This window comes from Neltuma alba, unplaced genomic scaffold (assembly GCF_004799145.2).
Source record: "Neltuma alba isolate B1F8T4 unplaced genomic scaffold, ASM479914v2 tig00011509_pilon, whole genome shotgun sequence".
NCBI classification, from domain to species: Eukaryota; Viridiplantae; Streptophyta; class Magnoliopsida; order Fabales; family Fabaceae; genus Neltuma; species Neltuma alba.
In genome coordinates this window covers 169,963-186,591 of record NW_021636177.1, presented here as the reverse complement: position 1 = coordinate 186,591, position 16,629 = coordinate 169,963, and the positions used below count along the sequence as shown (strand labels likewise).

The 16,629-nt window shown below is 32.9% G+C and overlaps 1 protein-coding gene across 1 annotated transcript; it reads right to left on the bottom strand.

Annotated features, from left to right (window-relative positions):
• Window positions 1-9,651: 9,651 nt before the first annotated feature.
• On the bottom strand, window positions 9,652-10,092 carry LOC114714512 (uncharacterized). The gene has a single exon (XM_028899253.1). It carries the CDS (start codon window positions 10,090-10,092, stop codon window positions 9,652-9,654), a length of 441 nt encoding a protein of 146 aa, XP_028755086.1.
• Window positions 10,093-16,629: the final 6,537 nt, after the last annotated feature.

The window sequence follows — 16,629 nt, the reverse complement described above, 5'->3', positions numbered from 1 at the left end:
ATTGCTCAAAATGCAAAATGGTTAAGGTATGTGTAATACAAAATGTTTATATTTGTAGCTTTTAGCATATATGTAATTGTATGATTATTATTTATTTAGAGCTTTTATAGTTGTTTATGATTTTTGGAATGATGAAAATGAATTTTGAAATTATTATATTACTGATTATTATTTATTTGGGATTTTGTTTAAAAGGGCTAAGACCAAAAAAATAAAACAAGAAAACAAAAAGATGCTTTTAAAAGGGTTGAGTTCAAAAAATTTATTTATAGATTTTAAACAATCTTATAATTAAAATTAGAGATAATATTTTGATAAAGCAAAAGCTATTGCGGAAGCTGTGGTCGTTCGTTTGCTTGCCTGGTCACTACTCACTAAGTGGGATAGGCCGATCCAAATCCAACCTTATCAACAGGTGCATTTTTTCCTGATGTCACGTCAATGAATATTAAGTAACTAATAATACATTATTTACGCCCGCACATAGATAATATTAAAAAAAAGGAAAATCTCTTAAAAAAATAAGCTTGTAATTAGTAAATTTTAAGTTAGGTTTGATAACAATACTTTAATAAGTTTTAATAATATTAGATTTATAAATAACAACATATTTTTAGAAGAATTTTTTATGTGGGATTTAATATTTCAAATTTCTTTTTATGATATTCTTCCTAAAAAAAATTAGGTTATAGTACTCCCTCCGTTCCTTATTATAAGAGACATTTGATGCTTATAACATGTTCCTATATATAAGAGACACTTACAAGTTGTCTCTACTTTTTTGTGTTGATTTACTATTTTACCCATATTTATTATCTCCAACTCACACTCTCTCTCCCTCCCACTTCTCTTTCTTTTAATAATTTAATTGTTCTCTCTCATGCTCTCTCTTCTTATTAATGAGGGCATTTTTGGAAAAAAATTATACTTTTTTGCACATTAATTGTTCTTAACTAATTTTAACTGTTTTTTTTTATCAACGTACTTCGGTTATTTGTCTCTTATAATAAGGAACGAGGGAATAGTATTAAACAAATTAGTATGTTCATATTATTATACTCATATATTATGAATAACACGGAAAGACTTTACATATTTTTACGTAATATATCGATTAATATGGACTATATGTGTTTTTACATAATATATTATTAAAGGAAAAATTATTTTTTATTTTTATATAAATTTTTTACACTTTCATGTATTGTTCAGATCTAATGTTTTGAGAATAAATAAATAAAAAGTAAGATTAACCTAGATAATATAAATAAATCTAAATTAGGAGAAATATAATGGCGCAATTTTGTATCTAATTAAACATGTTACACAAATTTTTTTTCCAAAATTCATCTTTTAGATATAATTTGTTTCAAAGTAAAAATAGTTTTTGAAAATTTGTACTGCATTTTAAAGATAAAAATATGATTTTACAGCTAAAATAATTATTTGAACTTTATTTGAAGGAATATCCTTAAAAAATACCCTAAAAATTTAAAATTGACAAATCAGCTATTCAACTTTTCAAAATACCAAATCAATGACTCGATGTTGATGTAAAATTTTGACATGTTGGGGAAAAAAATTACTGCCCCTCACTTTTTTTAAACGCCGCCCTGTCGGCATCACCTTGTTGATGGCCAGATGCCAGATTTCCAACGCTATGAATTATGACTAAGGACGTGTTTGGTAACCTTAAAAAATATTTCTAAAAAGCACTTTTTTATAAAATGAGATAAATTTTTTCATATATTTATTTCGTAAATCATAAAAACTTTTTTGAAATTATGGTTTAGTTTTCATTCAGACACCTCTTTAAAGTTGATTAACCCAGTCCTTCTTTGTATATCACTTCTGTCACGAAAAGTTTCATTAATTTTTCTGCTTCTTAAAGGAGAATTATAATAAAACCCTAAAAAAGATAATTACTAAAAGATCCCCAGAAGAATCTAAATAGCATGTAAGAACAAGTTTTAGAATAAAAAATAATAATTTTTAAAATTTGTTTTATTTTTTTGAGCTCATTGTGAATCTTCCGGCTTTAATAATTTGGCAGGAAAATTTGTTTTATTGTGTGATTTTTCTTTTTTCTTATGTAAAAGTTATTCCTTAGCTTCTTTTTGTAGGTTATTTTCTAATTATGTTTGTTCTTTATGCTCTGGCATTCTGTAAAACTTTTATCTAGTTTCATTAAAAAAAAAAGTATATCTCTAATGAAAGTGTTGTAAATATCTTGAAAATTCAATTGTGAAATTTAGAAAATTATGTTGTCATTTGTTAATAAGTGTTATAAATAAATAGTGAAGTGTATTAAATATTTATTTTACACATTATTAGTTAGTTACTATATTTCATTTGCTATCTGTTATACTTGATTCGGAAATAACAGATATTTCAGGATATTTACACTTTATTAGTTGTTTACCATACTTTATCAGCTAATTTTGCCTATAGAAATCATAGCCTTTACGGCCAAAACTCCAATCACCAGTCGTGGGAGCTTTGTTAACCTGCTAACAAGGCTAATAACAAAGCATTTTTTGGAGAACAAAAAAAGTGAGGGGTTTTCTTGTTAGCGAAAGGTAAATATTATAAAAATACTAATATTTCAAAATTTCATTTAGATAGAAATTTAGAATTATTTAGAGAAAAGTATTTAAATCGAGTCTTTTAATTATATGTGCTCATGTGTTTTTTTTTTTCATGTGGGTTTATAAATAAATGATAATATTTCAATGATAGGATCTAGGATGCATGACCATATGTAATTGAAAAATTTAACATGATAAATATAAAAAAATTGATATAAGTATTGTTCTTATTGAAATTTGAATAAATAATTTGTTGTTTCTGAGTTTTTTTTTAGGGTTTTTGTTTTGGAATTTTTTTCTTTATGTTATGAGTTAGTTTACAATTTATAAGTATTTTAATGAACTTCTACCTCAAGTTTTTAATATAAGATTTTGTTTGACTTTTATTTTACTCTTAATTATAAGACTCTAATCCGTTTTGTCTCTCATATTTATGCATTTTTTCTTAAGGTAGTCCCTCTAATAATAATAGTTCTAACCAATAAATTTGATTAGTAAGGATATTTTAGAAAAAACAACAAATATTTATTATAAATAACTAGCTTAACTTTTTTTTAATCTCTTTAATTAATCAACTAGCTTTTATAATTAGGACCAGAAGTAATATATTTTAATGAACTAGTGATTGACGACGAGGTGCCAGCTGTCTTACTCTTATAAGGAGGAAAAAGATATTCTTTTTTTTTTTTGATAAGAAGGAAAAAGATATTCTAGACTTGAGGCACCACGATTAAAATTGACAAAGACATAAAGTGATCCGCATGAAAATGGCTGCCCGGGTCTTTCTCAGTTCACGGGGCTAGCTTAGGTGCTAGCATTAAATATTTATTTGGAAAACTATGGTGGAATCATGGGAGAATTAATTTAAAAAGGATTTAATTAATGAAATTTAATACCCCACCTCTCCCTTTGTCCAACATCTTTTCATGCAAAAATGGCCACATATTAATAATTGATAGTACTTGTCTTGATAAATTTCGCTGACTTGTATTCTAAATTAAAATTTAAAAAGGTGAGAGGATATCTGTAGAGCAAATTTTTTAAGAATATTTTTGGAAAAAGCTTATAAATGTTTCACTATATTACATAAAAATTAATATTTTTATAATTAATATTATTATTTTTATTTTATGCCAAATAAAAGGATTAAAAATAATATTAATTAATATTATAAAAATATGGATATTTATTATCACTTAAGAAAAAAATATCAAATCTCTACTAGTAATTCTGTTTATGAAATATTGAAATGTTGCAATGAATTCCCTTGGATTTGTGTAATGCAGCAGGTACGGCGCCGGCTCTACAGTGTGTATGTCCTTAGTCTCTTCTGGGACACCTAAAAGAATTTTAAAAATATATTATTTTCTATTCTAATTATAAAATCTTATTTATGGACTATAAATATTAGACTAAATAAATATATGGACATTTAAAAAAAAATGCTATTTTTTAAAAAAATATAAATTATATTAGATGATCAAAGATTTTTATTAAAAAAAACAGTAGAGATTAATAATTATCATGGCCAGAGCTATCCATAACAGCCAACATAGAGTATGTTGGAGCGATTTTAGCAAGTTTTAATGTTATACATATAGGTTTAGAAGGATATATGACTGTAGTTATACAAACATTATCAGGGTGCATGTAGCCGTGAAGGAAGGAAGACTATCCCTCAGCGGAACCCCTGAATATTTAAGAGCAAAGCAAACAACTCATATTATCGACAAAACGAACAAATTATATAAATTTAGATATAAATAAAAGATCCAGTATCCCATAAAGATAAACTGTGTTATGACTTACATCCCAAGGGAATGACTGAAATAATATACTCCTCCAATCTTTAATATAAAACCTGATTGTTAAGTTAATTTTGATCCTAAATATAAAACATATTTATCATATTTATTAATTTTTTCTAAATTACTCTATAGATAATTCCTCAACCATAATCAGTAAGTGAGGGAAAGAGGATATTAAGAAAAGATGATTTCGGTGTTTTGAGAAAAACATGTCGTATTTCTTATAATTAACTAAATTACCTAACCTTTTTAATCTAATCAAATTAGTTATATAGATATTATATTAAGGAACAATACGAGTAGTAATTTAAAAAAAGAAAAAAAACAGTTGAGAGAAGGGGGGTGGTTAGCTAGCTAGTGCCCTGCCTTGTAAATTAGACATTTTTTTATCAATAGGGATGGATCTTGAAATACTACTTCTGTTCCTAACTATAAGACCTTATTTATAGTCTATAAACAAGGTCTTATAATTAGAATCGAAGGTTTTTTTTTTTCTGGAGCGGGGGCAAAATTTTGTTCATTAACCGCTGGAGGAAGGTTAATGAGAATAACAAAAGGCCAATGCAATTAAAAACCTACCAATTTGCCTTCACATGCAAGATTTTGCTAAAAATCTTTTTATCAAAATCCAGCGTTATTTTTATTGAAAATAGTTAAAAGTCCTTGGAACTAGATATTGGAGTTTCTTATGTGTTTTAACTAAGTCAGTTATATTTTATTTGGTCATTAACCATATTTAATTACCTTAAATAAACTATCTTTAATCTAATTTATAGAAGCCCAACGTTCACATGTATTTTTGCCACTAAAAGCCTACTCATATTGTATGAATTAGTGCCCTGAGGTTTTTGGAGTTTTCAAGCTCTTCTCGTTCTCCCATGGGTTTTCCTTCTTTTATGGATCTGCTATTTTGTTTTTCTGTTTCTCTCATGCTACGTTCTTATCGTACGTGGTAAAATAACTCTCAAAGGTAGTATTTTCAAGCATGGTTATTTGAATCACATTATCAACTAATGCTTACAATATAGACAAATTACTAAAACAGAGAGAAGGAATTACAATATTTGGATGCCTCTGTATATGAAAATTGACTGTTAGTTTAGATTTGTTGGTCAAGATTGGAATAGTTAGTTGAGTGCCAATATAATCACCAACAACAATACGTTTTGATAAATAGAACAGACAGTCAGTGCTTGTTTAGAATGACGATGTAGTAGTAGTTAAAAAAATTTTTAATCGTTATTTATAATGTATAAGATAAATATGTGAAATGAAGTTAATCTTAATTTATATGAACATATTATGATAAACAGCTCTAAGCAAATACATGAAAATGTTAGATCCAAGTTTTGTATTAGGCAGTTAACACATAGAGAGTAGTTTAGTACGGATGAGAACAAATAATTAACGACCAATATACATGAAAATGTTCACGTGAATGTTAGGATATCTGAAAAAATAAGTAATATACATTCTCCCTCTTGTCTTTATTAAAAAATCTCATAACTTTTTTTTTTCATAATAATTTTTTTAATATCTTTTATTTTGATGCTTTCTTTTATATATATATATATATATATTATATGCATGTATTTTCAATACTTAGAGAACATTTACTGGAATGATATATATATATGTATATATCACTTATCAATAAAACTCTCACAACAATAGCAGGAGTTAAACTTATGATCTTATACGTCAACTTTTTACTAAGTGGATTAATCTTTTATTGGCTTATTTTGATATACAAATTCTAACTAAGTAAACAATCTTAATAACATAGCAAGCAAAAGAGAACAACATCAATTAAGGCAAAAAACTTCCTACTTTGTACAGGAAGGGTCATTTAAGATTGTAGCAGCCCAGTTCTCACGAGTTTGAAGTCAGTCCGTACAGTTATTTGTTCATCTTGCAGGCAAGTCTTCGTCAATTCACACGAGACTTTAACTTGGGAGCACTTTCCATTCCAGCAAAGAATACGTAAACTTGATCATCAATGAACAAAGAAAATCAGGTATTGTTGTTAATTTGTTACTTGTCGAATTAATACTTTTTATAAGTTAATTTTTCGGTAAGCTAAAGTAATTCAATTATTAGTTGGATTAATTGTTATTGAATGTATATATCTCTAATTGATACACTTTTTTTTTTAAAAAAAATTACATCTTGTTGATTATGGGGTTTACATGGAATTGAACCAGAGTTCAATCTATTGGTAAAAAAAAAAAAAATCCACCAATTCAATTCAGTTTTTCGTGAAATTGTTCTTTGTTTCAATCCTTTGTTTTCAGGGGGAAAAAAAGTTGTTATAACTAAAGATGAAAAGATAATGATAAATATTATTTTGCGCCAATAATATGCTACGTTCAGAGATTTTGAATTTTTTAAAAAAATCTAGGAATAAAAGTTTTAACTGATAGTCAAACATTTTATATTAAAAAAAAAAGCAGAGACATAACAGTGGCATATTATTTACCTGTGATATGTAATAATGATTTTTATATTCATAATTATATTAATATCAATACTAATATCAGTTAACCAATATTGTAAAAAAAATCTACAAAAATGATAAAATTTATATATAGCTGCAATGGTTAGATTTTGCTATCATGATATCAGCAATCAATTATATAAAATTTATGGTAAGTTTAACTATTTAAAGATCATAATTATTAATAATATAATTTATTTTTGCAATTTTATGTAACTCCACTTGCCCACAGAAATTAATATAGATATCAAATATAAAATTTATAATACTATTCATAAGTTGTGGATTGTGCATATCTTTAACCTCTAGATTATTGGGCATCACATTCTCTAGATGTTGTATAATACACATAGGAAAACATATATAGAAAAATATAATTGCAAACCACAATATTATCAGTAAATGAATAGTACACCCCATTATTTGAAGTTCATGCAATGCATAAGAATCTAATTACTACCTCCGGTCCTAATTACAAGATCCAATTGACTAATTTGAGGAGATTAAAGAAAGAAGTTAAATTAGTTATTTGTAATAAATAGGTGTTGTATTTCCTAAAATATCCTTACCAATCAAGTGTATTGACTTGAACTATTATTGTTAGAAGGGCTATTTTGAAAAAAAAAGTATAAATATGAGAGACAAAGTGGATTGGGTCTTATATTTAGGACCGGAGGTAGTAATTATTATTGAAGGAAAGACAACACCTATTTAAGACAAATAACTAACTCAACTTACTTCTTTAATCTTCTCAAATTAGTCAACTGGCTTTTATAATTAGGACCGGAGGTAGTATTATTTAATATTTTTTTAGTCTTTTCTCATTAAGTTACTTCCTATATTTTTATTTATAAGCCATATCTAACAAATTCACGCAGATTATTAACCAAATGAATTAAATTTTGTTAATTCTATTTAAACTTTTTTTTTGGCCAGGGAATTCTATTTAAACTGTCACATCTTTCTAAAAGACTCTTAATTAGATTCAGTGAATTCAAATTCAGTCCTCATCTTCTCATTCCCTTTCTTTACCATAAGTACTCAATAACAACATACATGTCAAGTGTACTAATTGAAAAAAAAAATATTAAGTGCTTCATAGAATTTTCAAAGTGAATTATTTAGGGACACGAAAAGTTTACAAGTGATGATTTATGAAGGGTTTGGTTATGAATTGGGTTTAGCTTACTTGACCTTGGGCAGATCTGATTGGGCCTTTTTGTTCCTTAATTTGTCCATCTCTAGTTTAATTTATGGATCCAGTCTAGCTTAAGGATACTTTTTTCTGATAACAAGCCTATGGATACATTAGTTTATGGATCCTGCTGATTTTGCCTGCTCTCTGTGTTCACCGAAGGCAGGAAAGGAAAAAAATATTCCCATTCCCAGTAGGATGGAAGATGTCTATATTTAGTAGATGATAATATCTTCAATAATATTACCTTTAACAGGAGAATATCTGGTACCTAAAAAAAATCAATTACAAATAACAATAGCAACCAATAGGACTATGTCTAGTGAAAATGTTCTGCGACTACGGTCCCCGGGGGGGGGGGACCAAATATAGCCAACGGGATTGTGTATTCAGATTTTTCTAGCCGCTCCAAATTCAGATTTTCCTTTTTTTTGCTAGCTCCAAATTCAGATTCTTGTAATACCCTTTTCATGGGGGGTTTGTCTTTTGTGAATACATGGGCTATAGTTATTAGGGGAAATGATTCTTAAGTCCCTTCAAAAACTTAAATACATATTTTACTTAACAAATGACAAGAACAATCGTTCTAGTAATTTATATGCAGGTTCTTATCTGAACTTCTTAGTGGTTAAGTTGTTCTTGTCAGTTGTTTGTTAAATAAAAGTTATTACTGGTTAGTGTTTGGAATACTCTAGAAATATTTGAAAAAAGTGTTTTTATGTAAACTGAAATAATTTTTTTTTTCATATATTTACCACAAACGTTATAAAATTATTTCGGAAAAGCTAATCCAAATTCTAAACTTCTAGACATTCATATGTAAGGTGCTCACACAAATTATTACCATTTATCAAGTGAAAAATTGTTATTTGTTTAGTCCCTATTTGAGTTATTCTTGTCATTTGTTAAGTGAAAGTTATTCTTAGCTTAATTATGCTAGTCATTTTATATATCTCAGAAAACTTAATAATTATCTTAAATAATGCTTTGAAGTAAAATATTTCTTTGTTTCTAAGTATAATGAATAATTTTTTAATCTTTGTTGCTGAGTATAGTACGTGGTTTAGTATTTCATGATTTTTTTTTTCAAAATACTATTTTTAAATTTAATGATTAATGCCCATTGTTGATAAATGATCTTTTGAAAAATACTCCTATTTAAAGAAGGATAAGGACAGATTCAGAAAGAACAAAAGAAAAAATTAAGACAAACTCAAATTCCTTAGTTATAAACTTGTATTTCGTAAATTGTTTTCAGTAAGTATTAATAAATGGGAAGCCCGTGCGTCGTGTTGGAAGTAGGAAGAAGATGATTTATATTTGTCCAAGTAGATACATAATCTAAACTTCAAAGTAATGTATTAGATTTAACCTAATATATTGATTCGATGGTAATCTTTTCTTTTTTTTAAACAAGGCAAGAAAACTTGATTAAATGTTCGTGGCCGATGAGACAGCTAAAGCCATGTCATCGTGCATTCGGTCTATACAATCCAGAGGGGGCCTATGCTAGTAAATCGTTTCTTCCTGTATGTCCTGTGCCTTTTTGGCCAAGAAGTCTGCTCATTGGATAACCTTCCTCGGTGCATGGTTGATGCTAACGTCCCAATCTGAGTAAATTAGCTCTCGGATTTCTGTTAATTCGGTCTGGAGAAAGTGGCTTGCTCCTCCTTCGGTTTCTATTAGTCTGAGAACTTCAATAGAATCCGTGAAGACCTCAATCTTACTAAAACCTTGCTGTTTGCACATTTGCAAACCTGTTAGTAAGGCCATTAGCTCAGCTGCTGTCGGTGGTAGGACTCCTAATCGTCTTTGAAATCCAATACGCCATCTTCCTGCAGCATCCCTTACCAGACCTCCACACGCTGCCTGTCGATGTTGATTCACGGATCCATCTACATCAAGTCTCATGACTCCTTCCAAAGGGGGGCGCCACTTCTCTTCCCTTGACGCTACAGCACCAAATATCATGTGTTGCAACCTTCCTCTTTCCGTAGACTCCATGAGTTGGTAGAGTAGCGTGTGTCTAATTTCCTTAGCCGAAAACCGTTGTCCCTCAAGCACACCTCTGCATTTGTTCTTTCAAATGAGCCAGCATGTTGTGATAAAGACCTTTGGCTAGCTCCATTTTGCAAAGTATGCGTTTCCTGCTCCTGTTGATAAATTTTGCTTCATCTAAACCTGCAAGTTAGATTGAAAAAAACTAAAAAGAAGATTGGGATGCACAACGTTTATCCAGATTTCTCTAGCAATCTCACAGTCTCTCAAAATGTGTAGAGTGTTTTCCTCACCCAAGCACTCAAACGGGCACTCCTCACTTGTTTGGACTCCTCTCTTTTTTCTAAGTGCGTTGGTAGGTAGTCTCTCTTGAATAGCTTGCCAAAGGAAATATTTCATTTTTTCTGGAATCGGAAGTTTCCAGATGACCTTCCACTGAGCTCTATTATTAGTGCGGAGATGTCTGAAGGTTTTATTATACGCGGCTTTGACACTGAAATTCCCATATGAAGTTGCTCGCCACCAGAATTCATCTTCCCCACTGCTACTCGGTGTTTTCATCTGCTCAAGTATTGCAATTACTTCATCCGGGAAGAAATCCCTCCATCTGTGAACATCCCAACAGCCATTAGGGAGAATGAAGTGGCTCACCTTCTCACTAGGAACAATTCTCGTAACATTTCTTTCTACTAGATGAATTAGTGGTATTTCCAAAGGTGTCCATAGGTCCCACCAGAAGTGGGTTTGGTTGCCACTTTTAATTCTTTGGCCTACACCTTGATAAAAATGGTCCCAAACCTTTGTAATGCTATTCCAGACAGCAGAAGCATTTGTTTTTTGTAAACCACAGGATACATTCCATCACCACATTTGTATTTACTTCTTAGGCATTGGACCCACAGTGCTTCGGGTTTGGTAAGGATCCCCCAACACAGTTTCATGATGAAAGCAATATTTTGACTTTGAAGATCTTTCATTCCCAACCCACCATTTGCCTTCTCCTGTTTGATTAAATCCCAAGCAATTAAGTGCATCTTTTTCCCTGTTGGATTCTGGTTCCACAAGAAATTCCTGCTTACTTTCTCTATTTCTTTCAGAATTCCTTTGGGGATAAGCATTGTTTGCATGTAATAACTCGGGAAGGCTGAGATCACTAATTTAATCAGGGTTGACCGACCTGCCATAGTGAGAAAAGAGCTCTTCCAAGATGCCAGTCGACCTTGGACACGCTGGATGACCGGAAAGAACATGGCCTTTGTCACTCTCTTATGAAGTAAAGGAACTCCGACGTATGTCCCTAGGTCAGCAGCGATACCAATTCCTAGGCTTTGGCTGAGTTCCCTAGCTCTGTTGAAGCACACATTCCTTGAAAAGTAGGCCTTGGATTTGCTAAGGCTGATTTTATGTCCCGACGCATTGCAGAAGTTTCTCATAGTGTTACTCATCACTTCGGCTTGCTCAGAGGAAGCTTCACCAAACAGTAATAAATCATCAGCGAAAAAGAGGTGGGAGAGGATTGGTCTTGTAGCGCTAAGTTTCAGCCCTTTCCATCTTCCATCCCTAACAGCTTTACTTATAATTTGGCTTAATCTCTCCATGCATAACACAAAGAGGTAAGGACTAAGTGGGTCTCCTTGCCGAACACCTCTTGAAGGACAGAAAGCGTGTGAGCATTCCCCATTCCAAAGTACTTGCATAGTTGTCGAAGAAACACAGGCCATAATCAAGTTCAGCATCTGCTCCCTTATGCCAATACTTCTAAGTGTATCCCTGAGGAATTTCCAATCTAATCGGTCATAGGTTTTTTCCATATCAACCTTTGCTGCCACGAAGCCTTTTTTCCCTTTCTTGGTGCGCATGGTGTGTATTGCCTCCTGTGCAATAATAACATTATCGCTGCTATGTCTCCCGGCAATGAAACTGCATTGTTGAGGGAGAACCAAGTATTGCATAGCCTTTCTCATTCGGCTCGCAATAATCTTTGTGATAACCTTGAAGATTACATTGCAAAGTGAGATTGGCCGAAAGTCTTTGAGGTTGGTAGGGTGATCAATTTTAGGGATCAGAGCTATGTTTGTTTGGTTAACCTCCTTGATTTTGCTCGGGTTCGACCACACTTCTTTGATAAAAGAGCAAATCGCACTCCCAATATGTTGCCATTGTGACTGGAAAAAAGGGGCTTGAAAACCATCCGGTCCAGGCGCCTTAAAGGCCCCCATAACAAAAGCAGCATTTTTAATTTCCAATTCTGTCACTTCATTATGAATGCTTAGATCGTCACTAGTAGTGAGTTGTGGGAATTCTGTTTCCCAACTATAACTTCCTATAACAGAATTGTCCTTAGTGTAAAGTTGCCCAAAGAATTGCCCAGCCATCTGTTTCAGCTCTTCTTGATCAGAGATCCAGTTCCCATGGTCATCTTGAATGGTTTCCACCATTTGCCTTCGTCTTCTGATTTTAGTGGAAGTGTGAAAGAATCTTGTGTTCTTATCTCCCCATTGCAACCACTGGCATTTAGATTTCTGGTACCATATAAGCCCTTCTTGGGTTACAAGCTTGTTATAGTCACGCCATAGCTGTTTCTCGAGTTTGAAGAGGCCTGATGAAACTTTATCTCGCCTTGCTCTATCAATGCCTTCCAATCTCTTCATTACTTCCTGTTTCTTTCTAGGAATACTGCCCAAATTCTCCTTATTCCACTTCATGGCTTTATCTACAAAGGTGCTGGCCCCCACACTCCATTTGTTTCCTTCCCAAGACTCCTGTACCATAGACTGAAAGCTTTCCTCCAATGCCCACGCTGCATTATATTTAAATCTTTGTTTGGTTCTGTGTGGGGTACCTTGATCTTGAGTTGTTTTAACCATAATGACTCTGTGATCTGACTTGAATTTCAGTTGATGGCAGCATCTACTATGCGGGAATTCAGACTCCCATATCAAATTGCCAAAAGCCCAGTCAAGTCTCTCCTTCACATTTCTTTTTTCCCACGTGAAACGTTCACCCAGGACTGGAATTTCAAGGAGACCTGCCGAGTTGACACATTCTGCAAAGCTTTGCATTGCACAGATTTTTGGTGGAGATCCGCCCAATTTGTCAGAGGGTGTCAAAAAAGTGTTAAAATCTCCAATCACCAGCCAAGCTCTCGAAACTGATTCTGCCATTTCTTTGATGGCATCCCAAAGAGGACCTCTTCTAATGCGAGACGGTTCTCCGTACATAAAGGTAGTTAGAAAATTCTCCCCGGTATCTCTATTTAGGATCTGGCAATGTAAAAATTGAGTCGTAGAACAGAGGTAATCAATTGTACATTTGTCGTCATCCCAGAGTACCCAAATACCACCAGTGAAGCCCGTCGCCTCCAGCCTAATCCAATTATTAAAACCAAATCTACGGACAGTCTTATCCGCTCGCTCCCCACTAATTCTTGTTTCCGAAAGACATAGCACATCAACTTTGTACATTTTGACAATATGTTTGATGGTGGCAGAGAAGTTTCTACTCCCTACCCCCTATAGTTCCAAGAGGCGACTATCATTTTAAACAAAGGATAGTTAAGAGACAGGAGTGCTTACTAGTCAATTGGGTCCCCATCCATCCATGTGGGGTTGAGAGAATCCTGTACAGATTGTGTTCCATTTCGCTTTGCCACCACGAGGGGTCCTGGTGTCATCGTTCCTGCTGCTATGTGTCCCAGTGCTAGATCACGAACATCTGATGGATTTCGGTCTTCGGGTGATTTTGTGATCAACTGGGTGTTCTGCAAGTTCTCCGGTGCCCCCAACTGTGTAGTTGCTTTTGGAGTTGTGACTGGTGTGGACTTGATCACATGGGAGCCCACTTCGTTCAAGTGCCCACTAACAACAATGTGAGTTCGCTGGTGTGATTTATCCTGGGCTGGTTGTCTATTAGGAGGCAGAGGCCTTCCTAATTCAATTCCTTTCTCCACGATCTCGGCATTAGTGTGGGCCTTACCCAAAATCACCGGCCCACTTGTCCTAGGCATTATGTTCTCTTTTCCTTTAAGTGTCACATTTGGCACTCCCTTTTGCACTTCCCTCTTGCTTCCTCCTCTCTTCGTAGACCCTACTGCTACTTTTTGTCCTACTCCAAATTTCCTTTCACCATGTAGGGGTCGTCCTTGTTCATTTGAATTCGAGGCGTCCGAGCTGGTTTTACCATAGCTGACATAGTCCTCTGACATCATCTCTCCTTCTTCCAGAGTTGTTAAAATTTCGAAGCTCGACTGCACCCCGCCGCTCCTACTCTGCTTGAGTTGCTTGTGTCCTCTTTCTTGGTTAGGCCTGCCACCCTTTGTTTCTTCTTTCCTTGGATTACAAGCTCGGTTGCCTTTCACAATCATCCACGCGCCAAACTCTTTTTCCACAATGGGGTTTCTTTTTTCCGATGCCGGTGTCGATGAAGATGTTGACCCCATGCTGTCGCGTGTTGGTTCTGCATATGTCCAGGAATAGTTTTCCTTTTTATGTTCGTAGCGGCCACAAGTAAAGCATATTTGGTTCAAACCTTCGTATTCAACATGGAAGAGTCTGTTGGCAGCCATTACTCTCGGTACTAGTCTTTTTTGGAGGTCTAGTTCAACACATATCCTCGCATAACGTCCTCTTTCCACTCTAGAATCCTCTTCCGATAGTGGTGTTAGTGTGTTCATGTCAACCCGTAATGTTTTGCCTATTCGGTCACCAAGCCTAGATATGAACATCCTGTTATAGCACTGTAGAGGGATGTGTGGGATACGAACGCAGGTGACAATTCTTCCAAGCGGATTGCAGAACGGGTCGAACTCCGGTTGCCAGCGTTGCACTAGGACACAATGTTGTTTCACCACCCATGGTCCTTCGTACATGATTTTTTTGTATGTTTCCGTCCAGCCTTCCTTTCTGTGGAGCTTAACAACAAAGTAGTTGTTGGGAATATCTATGAGATCAAAATCCTGCGTGCCCCACATTCTCATCAGACAACTTTTCAGGGTATAAACATTGTATTTCCTTCCTAGCATTGTAATAATGAGCGAAGAGTTCCAAGGTCGACACCATTCACTATATTCCTCTGGTGAGATCGGAACAACTGGAACTTGGTTCATGAGTGATTTCAGTTCATCTGAGAATTCTGGTAATTCCCATTCTTTATTCATAACATCAGATAACAGTTCGTCTTCTTCCATACAATTTCCTTGGTTGGCTATTCCATTAAACCCCAACAACGAATCCCTGTATGAGACTTGGGGTCTTTTTGTTATGTTTTCATCATTCTCTGTCCCCGCGTCATGCTCCATTTCTTCTTCCTTTCCGTCAGCTACCTCCTCTACCTGTGAGTCTTGCATCAGTGCATCAGGTATTGGGGGCAGCGAGAGCACTTGCTTCTTCTTCTTCTTACTCCCACTAGCGAGAGCATCAGAGGGTCGGTCCGGAGGAGTTTTCCGGTGAGAGATGTCTTCCATTTTCCACGGCACGAAATTCAAGAGAGAGCACTTTAGAACGCACTATTTATTAATTTTATCCCTTCAAAGCCTTCGATTTCTGAATTCAATGGTAATATGAATATCTAGAATTGTCTACTTTTTCCTAAACTAAATACCCCCTCCTTATTATAATTCTACTTAACGATATTACGTGATTTAAAAAAACTTAAATAATAAAAATAAAAAATATATTTTTTCCTATGTCTTTATTTACAATCAAGTAGGTGTGAGTGAAAAAAAGAAAAGAAAAAATGTATTAAAAAAAAAGATAATGAGAGTATATTAATTAAGAGTAAAGTAGGTAAAAATATATTTATTGATTATACAAACTCAAAAAATATCTTATAAATAAGAGCAAATCAATTTAAAAAATTAAATCTTATAATAAAAAACGGAAGGGTATGACCTGCAAATTTCAATATATGCTTACATATGAGCGACCCGTAAACACAAAAGTTTAAATCAATTTAAATTAATATATATATTTCATTTGGTCTTATATATAAGTTTTATTTTTAGAGATGGATCTCATCCAAAATATTAGTTTTATTTTTAAATTTGTATGAGTATTTATTATTATTATTTATTTTATTCTTAGTTAACTGCATTTACTACTCTTTCTCTCGTTAATATTACTCTAATATATTCTATTTCATCAATTTTTATTTACTGTCTCTCATTTACTCTCTAAATAAATAAAGGTAAATTTTGAAAAATTCATTTCTAATCTATTATTATTTTAAACTGATTTTAGCTACTAATTCATTAAGCGGGATTCGGTTATTTAAAACTTATATATAGGAGCAGAAGGATAATACTATTTCTAATCCTAATATATACTATAAATCATTTCTTATATTTATGACTGGACATAGTGTCCAATTAATAATATCTAAAATATAATAATTCAATGATTTATTAACATAATCATGTAAAACATACGCTAACCATTCTGATGTGTGATGGTTAAAGATTTTTAGGATGAAATGACCCCATTAATAATCACTAAAACTAATTCTAAATTAAAATAATTCTCAAGGAAACAAGTTCGACTATTGTTG

Bases quoted from the DNA above. Each gene is read 5' to 3' on its own strand.
- LOC114714512 (XM_028899253.1), bottom strand. From the start codon at position 10,092: ATGGAGTCTACGGAAAGAGGAAGGTTGCAACACATGATATTTGGTGCT.